At 43.9% G+C, this 16,115-nt stretch overlaps 1 protein-coding gene across 1 annotated transcript in view; it reads left to right on the top strand.

The window, feature by feature from the left end:
• MAP3K15 (mitogen-activated protein kinase kinase kinase 15) overlaps positions 1-16,115 on the top strand; it is a 228,886-nt gene that overhangs the window by 92,382 nt on the left and 120,389 nt on the right. Inside the window, exons 5-6 of the mRNA XM_073565877.1 lie at positions 10,505-10,673; positions 15,195-15,301. Of these exons, the coding sequence (XP_073421978.1) occupies positions 10,505-10,673; positions 15,195-15,301 (276 nt within the window). The remainder of the gene's footprint in view (positions 1-10,504; positions 10,674-15,194; positions 15,302-16,115) is intronic.

The raw sequence follows: 16,115 nt of genomic DNA on the forward strand, positions 1-16,115 counted from the left end.
CGAGTTGAAGATGCTTCTTAAAGTGGCATTCAGCTCCTGAGGAGGGATAGATTCGGGTAGACCCCGTATTCGTATATTATTCCTGCGACCCCTGTTTTCAGAGTCATCCAGCATCTCCGCCAGGGTCTGTAGCTGCCTAGCCTGGGTAGCCGTGACGGCCTCTTGAGCCTCTACTCTTGCATTCAGGGAGGTCAGAAGCTGGTCGTGGGATTCAACCTTTTCTCCACATTGTTGGATGTCATCCTTAAGTATGGACAGTTCCGCTTTATAAGATGATTCCAGGCGAGCAATATATTGTTCCATATCTTGTTTCGTCGGGATGTCCTTTATCTTACTGTACAATAATGCTAAATCAACTCCTGCGTGTGCCTCAGATAGTCCCACTGGGGTAGGGGTCACAGGTCCACCTTGTGGTGCTGTAGACGTGGTTAATTGAGTGGTGGGTGGGGGGAGTTGTGCCATGCAATAGGTTTTCCTGAGGGGTACTTCTTATGGGGTAGTCAAGCTGCCCTCTCATCTTGGGGTCTGTTTCTCCCTGAGGTGTATCGTCCCTCATAGTGGCACTGTCACTGTCTGGGGGATTAGTGCTATTTCTTTGGGGCTGTGGCGCTGGGTGTTTCAGGGTGGCACTTCTCAGGACCGCGCTGGTTGTTGCGCTGCTGTGTTTCTTCTGCCTGGCTGCGGGGTCTCCCTGCAAGCCGCATGGTGCCAGGGGCCTAGCGGTGCTTCCGCCTCCGTTGGGGGCCCGCTCCGTTCCCTCCACAGCCGCCACCCTCTCCCCGCTGGATCCTGGGGAGATCTCTCCGTCCACCTCTCTCCCTCCATATCGCTCCCCCACCTCCGGTACCTTGTTACCCGCCGAAAATATTTTTATTTATTAAAGAATTATAAATTAATATAGCTTGGGGTGGAGATAGTAATCGGAACATGCTCAGTTAGAAAAAACGGAATCCGTCGCCGGATTCTGTAATTGTGATGGATAACAATGGATCCTGGACCCATAGGCTTCCATTCTATCAAATGACGGACTGCGACTGATCCGTCGCTGTCGGATTTTTCGACGAAGACAAAAAACGTTACTTTGTCCATCGTCTCCGGCCGACGGACAAGCAATTTTCATCGGATCCAGCAAACAACGAATGAAATGTGTGGCCATCTGTCACTAATACAAGTCGATGAGGCAAAAACGGATCCAGCGGCATCAGTCGCAGGATCCGTTTTTTTCAAAAATTCGACGGATTGCGACTGATAGCAAAAAACTGATGCGTGAAAGAGGCCTTTCTCTGTCTGGATCTTGAAGTTCCACCGGATTTTAGCCCTTTCATTCTCCACCACTTTCTCTGGGGTCTCCCATCTGGACTTAGCAAGCCTTTGTCCATAAGATGTGAAGATATTCCTGCTACTTGGTTGTGGCTTTCAGTATATGCTGTTCCTTCTTGCATTATGCATCCTGACACTATGTGTTGGACGGTTTCCGAGGTCTCTTTGCATAATGTGCACCTTGGGTCTTGTCTTGTGTGGTAGATCCCTACTTCTATGCATACAGTGGTGAAAATAAGTATTTGATATACTGCTGATCTTGCAAATTTTTCCACCTGCAAGGAATAAGAGATTTGTAATTTTTATTGTAGGCATATTGTAGGCACACTTCAACTGTGAAAGATAGTCTTAAAAAAACCATAAATTCACATTGTATGATTTTGTATGAGTGCACAGTAGGAGGCTTCTTAAAGAAAAACTAGCAGGTCTGTGAGAGCTAGAATTCTTGCTGGTTGGTAGGTGATCAAATACTTATTTCATGCAATAATATGTAAATTAATTGTGTAAAAATCATACAATGTGATTTTCTGAAATCACCTCTAACAACATATAAAAATTAACCAGATTGGTAAAAGGCATAGCAAGGAAAAAAAATCAAAATCCCAGAATTGTGGTTTTTCGCCGTCTGCAAAATGCAATAAAATGCATCAACACTTGTATCTGCCCCAAAATGGTATCAAGAAAAATGTTGGCACATTGCACAAAAAACAATCCCTCATATCACACCATCAACCAAATATTTAAAACGTTTCAGCTGTCTGAAAATGGCAGCGTTTCACAATTTTTTTTCTGCACTTAAATTAGAAAAGCACTGTGCTATGTTTTTCGCCGTAATCGTACTTACCTGGTGAATCATTTTGCCATGTCATTTATACCTTATAATGAACTAATAAAAAAATCCAAAAAAGCTATTGCAGAATTGCACTTTTTTTGTGGTTTTGACACACTTTTGTTTCTTGCTTCCACTACATCACATGATAAAACAGACTGTGTCATTCAAAAGTACAACTTTTCCTGCATAAAAAAAAATCCTTCACGCAGCTACAGTTGAAACCAGAATTTTACATACAGTACATTGTATAAAAAGACACATATGCATGTTTTTCTCAATATCTGACATGAAATTAGAATAAACCTTTCCCGTTTTAGGTCAATTAGGATTACCATAATTATTAATATTTGCCAAATGCCAGCATAATGAAAGAGAGAGAGAGAATGTTTTAAGACATTTTTGTTACTTACTTCAAAGTCAAAAGTTTACATACATTTCATTAGTATTTGGTACCATTGCCCTTAAACTGAATGACTTTGGTCAAACATTTGGGATATCCTTCCACAAGCTTCTCACAATAGTTGGTCGGAATTTGTGCCCATTGCTCCTGACAAAACTGGTGTAACTGATCTAGGTTAGTAGGTCGCCTTGCTCGCTTCTACCTTTTCAGTTTTGCCCATACATTTTCAATAGGATTGAGATCAGAGCTTTGTGATGGCCACTCCAAAACATTGACTTTGTTATACTTAAGCCACTTTGTTACCATTTTGACAGTATGCTTCAAGTCATTGTCTATTTGGAATACCCATTTCCGCCCAATCTTTAACTTCCTGGCCCATGTCTTGAGATGTTGCTTCAGTATTGCCACATAATCTTCTTTTCTCTTTCCCTCATGACGACACCACGGAGAGAGAGGGATCCGCCCTCAGGGACAGGAAACCTACAGGTGAAGAAGGTGGTACCTCTTTCCCACATCAGTTGGTTTCCTGTCCCTGATTGGGAACCTACAGCACGTACCTTCAGATCGGCGTGGGATCCCGGGGGCCGTACCAGTGCGGTAAAAGGCACTGTGGCTCCCTGCCTCGGCTGGGTCGGGGGCATTTTCTTCCCCCGAAGCACCACCACCGGGGTCGGCGGACCTTGAGGGTGAGTGGGGAGAGGCAGTGAAGACAAGGAGCAAGTCTGCTGATCCCAGAGAAAAGGAAAAAAAACACAGGGAGAGTGCCTTCCCCAGGTGTAGTGACGGCGGTCACTAGGGAGGCGCCTCGCGCTGGGCCTCGGAGCGGTCAGTGGAGGGTGGCGGCAGCCACCGAGAACCGCAGGACACAGGGCCCCTGCAGGAGCGAAGGGGGCGCAGAATGCCAGCATTAGCGCGCGAGTGAGCGCCTCACCCTTAAGAAGGTGAGGCGCAATGCACTGCTGGGTAGAGGCGCAGTGCGCATGCGCGAGGGGCCACTTCCAGCGGCGGCGCAGGGCATCACTGGGAAAGTGTTGGCGCCACGCCGCGCTTCATAAGAGGGAAATATATATCTATATATATATACACCCCATATTTAAACCTCCCAAATGGAGCAGAGGAGCCCACATTCACCATAAGTGATATAAGGGAAAGCCACAAAGGGAGCAGGAGGTGCAGTGGCAGTCCCCGAAGCAGCGGCAAACGCAGGGACAGCGCCAGCACTCACAACGCCAGCGCACCTCTTCCCAACAGCGCAGCAGTAACGGTCATTCAAGATCGCAGCGCAGCAGAAGCTCCACCATGGCGGCACAGCCAGAAGTGGATCCAGTGGTGGAAATAATACCTACACCCGAGACGGTATCTCTCGTTCTACAAGGAGGGTGAGTGATCTCCGTGAAAGTCCGCTCATTAATGCGCGGTTGTTATTTTCTTTTAGGGGAGGAAATGCACAACCAAATCCAAGCACAAGGCATGTGCTATATGTACTGAGGAGCTACCTTCTACATGGGGAAAAAAAGCTCTGCACGGCGTGCATAGAACAGACAATCCAGAAGGAGTCCCTGAGTTTTGCTTTAGACCTCAAAACACTGATAAAAACACAGGTCGAAGACGCCCTTAAAGGTGTTAGAACCTCAAAGAAAAAACGTAAATCCAGGCATAGGTCGCCAGAGTCCAGTGTTAGCGAGTCAGAAAGTGAACTGTCTGACTCAAGTAATTCGTTATCCTCCCAGTCTTCCTCGTCATCCTCGGAAGGGGGACGCAGCTGCTTCCCTATTGAGGAGACAGACGCCCTTGTAAAAGCAGGGAGGACAACTATGGGGCTGGTAGACGAGCGGCCTAAGAAAACGGCCCAAGATTTAATGGTCGGTGGTTTAGAAGCAAAAAATAAAACGGAGGGCTTTTCCAATAAATGAGAAAATCCACTCCCTAATTAAAAGAAAATGGTAAAAACCGGATAAGAAGGTTCTAACACCCAAGAGAAAATACCCCTTTGACGATCCAGCCTGCGCCTTATGGAGTAAAGCACCCAAACTAGACGTGGCTATTGCAAAAACTTCTAAAAAATTTGCCCTGCCCTTCGAAGATATGGGCACCATGAAGGACCCAATGGATAAAAAAGCAGAAACTTTTTTAAAAAACTCTTGGGAAGCGGCAGGAGGCGGATTAAAGCTAGCCATAGCAGCCACGTGTACGGCACGCGCCCTAATGGTCTGGTTGGATCATTTAGATTCCCAACTAAAAGAAAAGGCCTCAAGAGAAACAATTCAAAGATCAGTTTCTATAATGAAAGGAGCAGCAGCTTTCCTGGCGGATGCGTCAGTCAGTGGACTCGACTAGGTTGGCAGCCAGAGCAGCCTCCTTCTCAAATGCCGCGAGACATGCCTTATGGCTAAAATGCTGGCCAGGACACTTGCAGCCTAAAGCCAAATTGTGCTCAATCCCGTGTGAGGGCGAATTTCTATTTGGCTCAACTTTAGACGACATTTTGGACAAGGCAGGAGACAAGAAAAAATCCTTCCCCGGGTTCCCTAGTCAGTCATACAAACGACATTTTCAGAGCAGAAGATTTATACGACGAAGACCCCCAAAAGGGAACAAAGAAGGGTGGGAGGATAAAAGAAATAAAATAAAGGCTTTATGTTTAACAAATCCCCCCGACAACAAAAAGCCACAAAGATTATCCTACTTTCTCCAGGCCTGGGAAAAAATATCTGCAAGCTCGTGGATACTAAACATAATAAAAGATGGTCTAAGACTAAAATTCAACACCTTGCCAAACAATTCTTTTGTGATAACGCCCCAAAAGACATCACACGAACAGTCGGCTCTTCAACAAGAAATTGCGAATCTAAGGAAGAAGGAAGTTTTACAAGAAGTCCCCTACCAGGAAAGAGGCAAAGGCTTCTACTCTCCCCTCTTCCTTCGCAGAAAGCCAGACGGAACATACAGGGCAATCATAAATCTAAAAAGACTGAACAAGTTCCTGGAAATTCAGCTTTTCAAAATGGAAACAATAAAATCTTGCGTAAAAATGCTCTCCCCATCATGCTTCATGACTGAACTAGATTTGAGAGATGCATATTACCATGTGCCCATTCACAGAGACCACAGGAAATACCTCAGGGTAGCAGTGACGATCCAGGGGGAGATAAAACATGATCAGTTCAGAGCTCTCTCCTTCAGGCTAGCTATCGCTCCAAGGGTATTTACAAAGATAATGCCAGAAGTAATGGCCCACATAAGAGAGCAAAACATCCTGATAGTCCCATACCTGGACGATCTCTTAGTGGTAGGCACCTCCTCTCACCACTGCAAACAACAGTTAGACATGGTCATGAGATCTCTAGCGAGTCTAGGATAGATGCTGAATCTAACCAAATCCAGACTTGTACCAAGTCAGGTACAGGAGTACTTGGGGATAATACTAGACTCAACCAAACAGAAATGTTAACTTCCGCAGACGAAGGTTCAAAAAATGGCACAGATGGTGTCACAAATGTCAGCGTCCCCGGTCACTACGTTGAGAGAAGCAATGTCTCTATTGGGATCAATGACAGCCTGCATGCCGGTGGTACAGTGGGCACAAAGCCATACTCGAGACCTACAGTGGGAAATATTAGACGTAGGCGGTTTTTTTACACGGGAATTTAGACACGCAGTTAGACATCTCACAAAAAACAATACACTTCTTAGCATGGTGGGCAGATCCAGCCAATTTAATCAAGGGGGTTCCTTGGGTGTTACCAGCGGCAAAAATCTTGACCACAGACGCAAGTCCCTGGGGTTGGGGTGCACATCTAGGCAATCAGGTGGCGCAAGGGCCCTGGACTCAGGGAAGAGAGTCGGCCTGCTCAAACATGAAGGCGTTGCTGGCAGTAAAGCTAGCTCTCGTTTATTTTCTGGATTCTCTTCGCTCCCAACACATAAGGGTCTTCTCAGACAACCAGGTAGTGGTAGCATACCTAAACCACCAGGGGAGCACCAGGTCTCGGGCGATGATGGAGGTAACAAAATCCATCTTTCACCTAGCAGAGCAAAATCTAGAATCCCTGACAGCCCTCCACATAAAAAGTTCAGAAAACCGAACAGCGGACTTCCTAAGCCAAACACGTCTAAAACAAGGGGAGGGGGAACTAAGTCAGTTAGTCTTCAACCAGATTGTGAAACTCTGGGGCCGGCCAGAAATAGACTTATTTGCGAACAGTTGAAATCGGAAGCGTGAAACCTTCTGCTCGATCGATCCCTGAGGCGGCCCAGTAGCTCTAGATGCCTTCACGATACCCTGGAATTTTCATCTGGCTTACGCTTTTCCACCGATATCTCTCATCCCCTTAGTACTGAGGAAAATACGGGGGACAAAGCGATGGTAATTGTAATATCCCCCTTCTGGCCTCGGAGGATATGGTTCTCCTGGCTGAGAAGGATGTCCGTTACAGACCCCTGGGTTCTACCAGACACTCCAGATCTTCTATCCCAGGGACCAGTGTATCATCCCCACATAAGAAACTTACACATGACAGCTTGGCTTTTGAGAGTTTGAGAGGGAACTCCTAAGTAATAGAAGTTTCTCGTCAAATTTGATATCCACTCTCCTACAAAGTAGAAAGCCAGTAACCACTAAGTCATATGGAAAAGTATGGAAATAATTTATTACAGTGTCAGGTTCTGACTCAACGGGAGAAATCCCAATAAACAATTCTGGAATTTCTACAGAAGGGGTTGGAACAGGGATTAGCTACCAGCAAATTGAAAGTACAGGTGGCAGCCTTGGGAGCATTGTATAACCATGACTTAGCCAAAATCGTTGAGTTATGAGATTCATTAGAGCCTCAAGTAGATCCAGGCCGTTCCCCCTACGCACCCAAACGGGACCGCCCCCCGGGACCTAAATCTAGTGCTAAACGCACTAACCAAATCTACCTTAGCCCATAGCGGAGGCTTCCTTAAAAATATTATCCCTTAAGACATCCCTCCTCGTAGCCTTAACGTCTGCCCGCCGCATTAGTGATATACAAGCTTTATCTGCCCACTCACCCTTCACTCAAGTACTGGATGATAGGCTGGGTCGGGTCTAAAGATTACCCTATCTCCCCAAAGTTCCATCACAGTTTCATAGGACCCAGGAAATCTCCTTACCCTCCTTCTGTCCTAAGCCCAAGAACAAAACAGAAGAGGTACTGCACACCTTAGATGTAAAAAGGTGCCTGGTCCAATACTTGACAACCACAAGGAAGTTTAGGAAGGATAGGGCTCTGTTTGCTTTCAGGGTCCACGGAAGAGTCAAAAAGCATCGAAGGCCACACTGGCGAGATGGATAAGGGACGCCATCACCCTATTCTTCTCCTCTTGCGGGGCAGCCATTCCGGAGGACGTAAGGGCCCATTCAACCAGGGCAGTGGCATCATCCTGGGCAGAGAAAGCCGGCGCTTCAGTAGACCAGATATGTAGAGCTGCCACTTGGTCTTCCCCCTCTACATTTTTCAGACATTACCGTCTAGACTTGACCTCCTCCTCAGATATCACCTTTGGGAAAAGGGTTCTGGAGGCGGTGATCCCTCCCTAAATGTATAATCTTTGTAATTCTCTCCGTGGTGCCGTCATGGGGGAAAGAGAAAATCGTAGTTACCGATAATGGTATTTCTCTGATCCCATGACGGCACCCGTACATCCCCTCCCTTTCACACACAGGTATGCACTGTAGAGAGAGTTAATTAGCTTTAGTATTTAGCCACGCGGTGCCTCTATTAAGCTTAATTTGATTAATTTTGGATTTTGTATAACCATTTGAGTTGCAGCTGAAAGTTCTGTGTAATGCTCTGTAAACCAACTGATGTGGGAGAGCGGAACCGCCTTTTTCACCTGTAGGTTTCCTGTCCCTGAGGGCGGATCCCTCTCTCTCTCCGTGGTGCCGTCATGGGATCAGAGAAATACCGTTATCGGTAAGTAACTACGATTTTCTCATCTATTTTGTGAAGTGCACCAGTCCCTCTTGCAGCAAAACAACCCCACATCATGATGCTGCCACCCCCGTGTTTCACAGTTGGGATGGTGTTTTTAGGCTTCCAACCTTCTCCCTTTACCTCCAAACGTAACGATGGTCATTATGCCCAAAAAGTTCAATTATAGTTTCATCCTCAGGCCACAGGACATTTCTTCAAAAATGAAGGTCTTTGTTCCTGTGTGCATTTTCAAACATTAGTCTTGTTTTTTTATGTTTCTATTGGAGTAATGGCTTCTTCCTGCAGAGTGGCCTTTCAGCCCATGTTGGTACAGTACTCGTTTCACTGTGGATACTGACAATCTTACCAGCTTCCGTCATCATCTTCACAAGGTCTTTTGCTTTTTTCCTTTGGTTGATATGCACATGTCGAACCAAAGCATGTTCATCTCTGGGACACAGAACCAGTCTACATCCTGAGTGGTATGATGGCTGGACATTCCCATCTTGTTTGTACTTGTGCATAATTTGTTGTACAGATGAACGAGGCACCTTCAGGTATCTTGAAATTGTACCCAAGGATGAGCCAGACTTGTGCAAGTTCACAATATCTTCCTGATTATATTGGCTGATTTCTTTAGTTTCCCATGACGATACACAAAGAAGCAGTGTGTTTCAGGTGTGCATTAAAATACAACAACAGGTGTGTCTCTGATTAACCCAGATGTTTCCAAATATCAGAAGTTTCCAAACACATGACCTCATCATATGGACAGTCCAGAATTGTTTACAGGCATAGTAATCTTAGTGTATCATTTGACTTTGCAGTAAGTAGTAAAAATACCTTAACACATTCTCTGTCTCCTCTTATTCTGGCATTTGGCAAATATTAATAATTATGGAAATCCTAATTGACCTAAAACGGGAAAGGTTTATTCTGATTTCATATCAGATATTAAGAAAAACATGCAGATGTGTCTTTTTATATAATGTATGTAAACTTCTGGATTCAACTGTACATCACTGGAATAATAAAAGTTATGACTGATGGAAGAAAAAACGAAAGCACAAACAACTAAATATTGCCTGGTCAGGAAGGGGTTAATAAAGATTATAGTATGAAAAAAAAATTGGACAAAATTGTGTAAAAATAAATATGTGACACAAAAACCTGATTTAAACAATAGGTCATTTTCTGATGATAGCAATTTAGGTGTATTCTTAGTTGTATGATTGTAGCGCACATTCTACACTAATGGTATACGTTTGTATTCTTTATTGTATTACACTAATGAATGCATTATTGCCTGACTTGTATTTACCTGCTGTAATTCTTCAGTTGGTCTGTGCCGTAGAGCATTTAAAGTGAATCTCTCAGCAGCTTTTTGGTATGTAATCTGAGAACACCATATTGTAGGAGCAGAGACCCTGATTACAGGGATGTGTCACTTACTAGGCTGTGTTTTGCTGTTTGAATACAATCAGCTTTTAATCAGCAGGAGATTATCACTGCAGGACAACTGGCCTGGTGCCTCCTAGTCCAACCACACCCTCAGCAATGATCAGCAGCTCTCTGTCACTATACAATGTACACACAGGGAGCTGTGCTGTGTCCAGGTTATACACAGGTCAACAACTGAGCTCTGCTAGATCTGCATCAGAGGGAAATGTGACTATCATAATTGCTGCACCCGGTAAACTAAGTGATACATCACTGGAATCAGGGTCTCTGTCCCTACCTCATGCTGCTGTCAGATTACACAGCAAACACCTGCTGACAGATTCCCTTTAAGAAACTGATGTGCTATCACCCACCTTTTGGACTTTCAAAAATGTCTAGAATGAGGTTTCTCCGAGTCAAGTGCCACTTGATGGGGTAGCTGCCACATCCAAATGAAAAATGGGGAATTACACATACAGCTTTGCAAGAAATATCTACATATGCACAGCTATCAGAGTATAATTTCCTTCTAAAGAAAAAAAAAAAGAAAAATATTTTTTTCATTTCTCATAGTGCATACTACAAAGAAACTCTGCTCAATGACATCAGGAAGGCCAGGGAGAAGTACCAAGGAGATGAACTTGCCAAAGAACTAGCTCGCATAAAACTGCGAATGGACAACACTGAGGTCCTGACATCAGATATCGTCATCAACCTGCTTCTGTCATACCGAGATATTCAGGTAACGGTCCAAGAAGAAACCAAAGAATAGTTACAGAAAGGCCGTGGTCCCACTAGTGTATCACATCGGATGCGAGAGCTGACGACCCTCGGCTCCTGCTCTGCTGCGATAGTGAGACGATTGTCAGTGATCTGTGCACCGATCCTCTCGCATGACAGGATTGCAGCTCAGTTGCGGAGGAGACGGAGAAAGTAATTTCTCCATCTCCTCTGCTGCAAGCGTCGTTGTGAATTGCACTGCACTTGGGTGATATCAGAGTGCAGTGCGATGTTTCACACGCACCCATAGACTTATATGAGTTTGTGTGATCCGAATTTGGCATGCAGTCGCAGCATGCTGCGATTTTTTTTCCTGTCTGATCAGAGCAGGAAAAAGAAAATGCCCCTGAGAACAGAAACATAGTATTAAATTGGTACAAATGCAATCAGACATTTAATCAGATTGCATTTGTCCAATTTAATCGCAAGCAGAAGCGAGCCCAAATAGATATATCGAGAAGATGTTTACTTCTGCTGCCCTGGAAAAACTCACCACGTGACTTTCCGGCTAGTGTCCTACAATCAGATTTGGACCATTCAATAAGTACTGGGGTTATGGAATTTTTTCTTCTGATAGTGGTTAATCTCTCTTGATGACAGTTTGCCTTTTAAGTGTTTGTGTAAATTGTAGTTGAAATTGTGTAGGGTACATGATACCCAGGAGTATCAGGCCTTTACACACAGGCCTGTCATGTGAAGCTGGCTATACAGTGGGGAAAATAATTATTTGATACACTGTAGGTGGGAAAACTTGCAAAATTGGCAAAAAATTGAGAGGTCTGTCATTTTTATCGTACGTACACTGAGAGACAAAATCTTTAAAAAAAAAAATCCATAAAATCACATTGTATGATTTTTACATAATTCATTTGCATGAAATAAGTATTTGATACAATAGAAAAACAGAACTTATTTATAAATAGAAGCACAGGAGGGCACCACTGAATAACAAATGTGATCCAGCAGCAGTCAGTATAAACCAGAAATATACAATAGAGAGAGAAAAGCTACTGACCAAACAAACGCAGGGATCACTGCAAAAAATACAAATTTTATTGGTAACAGATAGACAAAATCATATAAAAACATTTAAAAGTCATAAAAATGACACAGAGAAGCACACAGACTCATGATAGAGCCGGACAAGACTCTCCCCTGATGGTAAGCATATATAAGAAAAAGGCTCAAAAATATCTGAATGATGATGATTTATCAAAAAATGCCTGTATGTGCAAAGATCACAATAGACCATGGATGGGCCCCTCCATCTGAGTGGGACACAATACAAGCATGATGTACAATCAAAGGTCTATTGAATATACGAACCTTATAGGAATACAATAATCAAGGTGAGCCTACGCAAAAAGAAGAGGCCATGCAAATAATATAGGGCATAATACAGACACACAATATAGGACGATTCAAAGTATCCAGAGCATGGTATAGACCGATTAAGCTGAAGAATAGCAAGGATTGGATCCTGTCTGCATAGTCCCTACATAATACCGCTTACATGGGGGGAGCTTGTGAAGTGCCCGACGCGTGTCGCCACCGCAAGGTGGCTTCGTCAGCCCCAGATATTTTTGAGCCTTTTTGTTATATATGCTTACCATCAGGTGAGAGTCTTGTCTGGCTCTATTATGAGTCTGTGTGCTTCTCTGTGTCATTTTTATGACTTTTAAATGTGTTTATACGATTTTGTCTATCTGTTACCAATAAAATTTGTATTTTTTGCAGTGATCCCTGCGTTTGTTTGGTCAGTAGCTTTTCTCTCTCTATTGTAGAAAAACAGAACTTAATATTTGGTACAGAAACCTTTGTTTGCAGTTACAGAGGTCAGACCTTTCATGTAGTTCTTGACCAAGTTTACACACACTGCAGCAGGGATTTTGGGCCACTCCTCCATACAGATCTTCTCCAGATTTTCCAGGTTTCAGGGCTGTTGCTGGGCAACATTGAGTTTCATCTCCCTCCAAAGATTTTTCTACTGGGTTCAGGTCTGGAGACTTGCTAGGCCACTCCAGGACCTTGAAATGCTTCTTGTCATTGTCATGCTGGAAAACCCAGCCACAACCCATCTTCAATGCTCTTACTGAGGAAAGGAGGTTTTTGGCCAAAATCTTGCGATACATGACCCCACCCATCCTTCCTTCAATACGGTGCAGTCATCCGGTCCCCTTTGCAGAACAGCACCCCCCAAAGTATGATGTTTCCGCCACCATGCTTCACGGTTGGTACAGTGTTCTTGGGGTTGTACTTATCCTTCTTCTTCCTCCAATCACGGCGGAGTGGAGTTGATACCAAAAAGTTCTGTTTTGGTCTCATTTGACCACATGACCTTTTCCCACACCTCCTGTGGATCATCCAGGTGGTAATTGGCAAACTTCAAATGGGCCTGGACATATGCTGGTGTGAGCAGGGGGACCTTGCGTGCCCTGCAGGATTTTAATCCATGATGGCGTAGTGTGTTACTAAAGGTAATGTTTTAGACTGTGGTCCCAGCTCTCTTCAGGTCATTGGCCAAGTCCTCAAATGTAGTTCTGGGCTGATTCCTGATCATCTCAGAATCATCCTTACCCCATGAGGCAAGATCTTACATGGACCCCCAGACCGAGGCCGATTGACACTCATCTTGTGTTTCTTCCATTTTCGAATAATTCTGCCAACAATTGTTGCCTTCTCACAAAGCTGCTTGCCCATCCTCCTGTAGCCCATCCCAGCCTTGTGCAGGTCTAAAATTTTGTCCCTGGTGTCCTAAAACAGCTTTTTCGTCTTGGCTATGGTGGAGAGGTTGGAATGTGATTGATTGAGTTTGTGGACAGGTGTATTTTATACAGGTTATGAGTACAAACAGGCTCAATTAATACAGGTAATGAGGGCAGCGTAGGAGGACTTCTTAAAGAAAAACTGACAGGTCTCTGAGAGCCAGAGTTCTTGCTGGTTGGTAGGTGAACAAGTACTTATTTCATGCAATAAAATGCTTTTATTTATTTAAAAAATCATACAATAGGATCTTCTGTTTTTTATTTTTAGATTCTGTCTCACAGTTGAAGTGTACCTACCATATATATTTCAGACATCTCCATTCTTTTCAGGTGGGAAAACTTGCAAAATCGGCAGTGTATCAAATACATATTTTCCCCACTGTATGTGTGGCTACATGGGACAATTTCATCCCAATTCGGCTTGTGACAGCATGTATTTCTCTGCAGTTATCACGCTCAAGTCAGGAGAACCGACGGCCAGTCCGAGCATTCCAATGCGATCCTCGCGTGAGAAATACAGCAGTCTGACTGCGCCCCTAGCCAAGTTATAGCTGCTTAGGCCTCTTTCACACTTCAGTTTTTTACAATCAGTCACAATCCGCCAGGTTTTGAAAAAAACGGATCCTCAATTTTTTTTTGAGGATCCGTTTTTTCCCCCATTGACTTGCATTAATGGCGGATTGTGACGGATTGCTGTCCGTTGCATCCGTTTTTTTTGAGGATCCGCCAAAATTTGCTGTCCGTCAGCACCCTCAAAGTTTTCAAAACGGAGCTTGTAACGTTTTTTTCTCTGGCGGATCCTCCAGACACTCATTTAACCCGAAATTCTTTCTGGGTGCCGGACAAAAAAAATTCTCTCTCTCTCTCTCTCTCTCTATTTCCTCATTTTCAGGATCCGTCTGAAAACGGATCCTGTGCCATCCGTTCACATCAGTTGAGAACGGATCCGCTTGTCTGACTTTTTGGCGGATTTGAACTGATGCAAAAAACTGAAGTGTGAAAGAGGCCTTAATGTGATGAGCATTTCAGAAGTTGTGAAAAAGGCAGAACATGGAGCAGTGTAGTGGATACTCTGTGGAGAGGATGACTGTGCGCCGTCCTGTATGATTGCGGGGTATCCATCCCACCATTGATTAGTAGCATCCACCTGTGTGCCGACGATAGGATGCTCTACTCGCTTCTGTATTCGGAAGTGACCGGGGCCGGTGATATCACCTCTACAGGACAGGTGCACGATATCTGCCGCTTGGGCACCAGGACAGCAGAGGTCTGTAATGGGACATCACCGCTCAGCTCTCGATACAAGTGAGCACGGCTGGATTAATCTTCCCTGTGATTTGTTCTTTCTCACTATAATTTAACATTTCCTCAAAATCCAGTGTCAGAATTAGCGTTGGAAACTACTTGGGTCAGTACACTGAGACATCTCTGTTTGGATGATGAGAGGTTGTGATTTACGTTAACCTGATAATTCACAAGGGAAAACGGTTAATCTGCCTTAATTGCCTATTAGTTGACTAATGAAATATTGGCAAGAAAAAGGAAAACCTCAAAGCAGATAACAATTGATGCAATCTAATTTATACTGACCCGCACAATACAAACAGTTTGCTTTTTATTTCTTTTTTATAAGCCCTCCCAGTGGGTCGCTTTATGTGGGGGGTGTTTTTCTTGTGTGGTCTGTGTATACAGCAAATGAGCATTTGTTTCATTTTTAGGATTACGATGCCATGGTCAAATTGGTGGAAACTCTGGAAATGCTGCCAACTTGTGACTTGGCAGATCAGCACAATATAAAGTTTCATTATGCCTTCGCACTCAATCGGTAAGAATCCCTTATTGAGGTTATCGATTTTGGGACTTTGGGGCTTTTTACTACTATACTGATTCAGAAGAGACGGCTGACTACGGAGGAAGACACACTGCGATGTGTCGCCCATGAGTTTACGAGTATTTATAATAGTTTACTCTCTTTGGTTAGAAGAACTCATTCAGAAGATGAAAACTGGAAGCTGCTCCATGAGGTCCCTACTGACTGTAAGAGGACCCTTTTTATATTATGGTGTCTGTTATTTTACCAGAAAACCTACATAATTTTCTGATGCATATTATATCTGAGTGAAACATTTGGTATACATAGTAAGTAAGAAAAAGCTCCAAGGCGACCAGTTGAGAGAGCGTTCAAGCCTTATAAGACAAACATTGCCCATAGGGTCCCTTTGTAAGTAAAAAAAAAAACACATATAGCAGACAATATTTTTTTTTTATTGCAGTGGATATCTACAGAGGAACAGGTCCGCTATACTTTCCTACCCAGTTGAAAAAAATATACCAAGCCAGGTGAACGCATCACTATTTACATATGTAAGGGTTATTCCCAGCTCATGTGTTTGATATATTCAGGGAATATGATATAAACGTATGGTAGATCCAGGTCACGCCGATAAAACCTGCATCTCTCCTTAGGATGAGGCCCTGACGCACACCAATGTCAGTGGAGAGGTCAGAATTCTCTTTTCAATGGGAATTCCCACTTTCTTTACCCTGAAAGAGGCTCCTAAAGAGGCTTTATTCTTGATGTTGCTCCCATTGGCGGCATCCATGTCTACTCTACATTGCCTATATGTGTAAGCGATGGT

The sequence above is a fragment of the Dendrobates tinctorius genome, unplaced genomic scaffold, assembly GCF_039654945.1.
Source record: "Dendrobates tinctorius isolate UK_male_01 unplaced genomic scaffold, ASM3965494v1 ptg000016l, whole genome shotgun sequence".
Taxonomy (NCBI): Eukaryota; Metazoa; Chordata; class Amphibia; order Anura; family Dendrobatidae; genus Dendrobates; species Dendrobates tinctorius.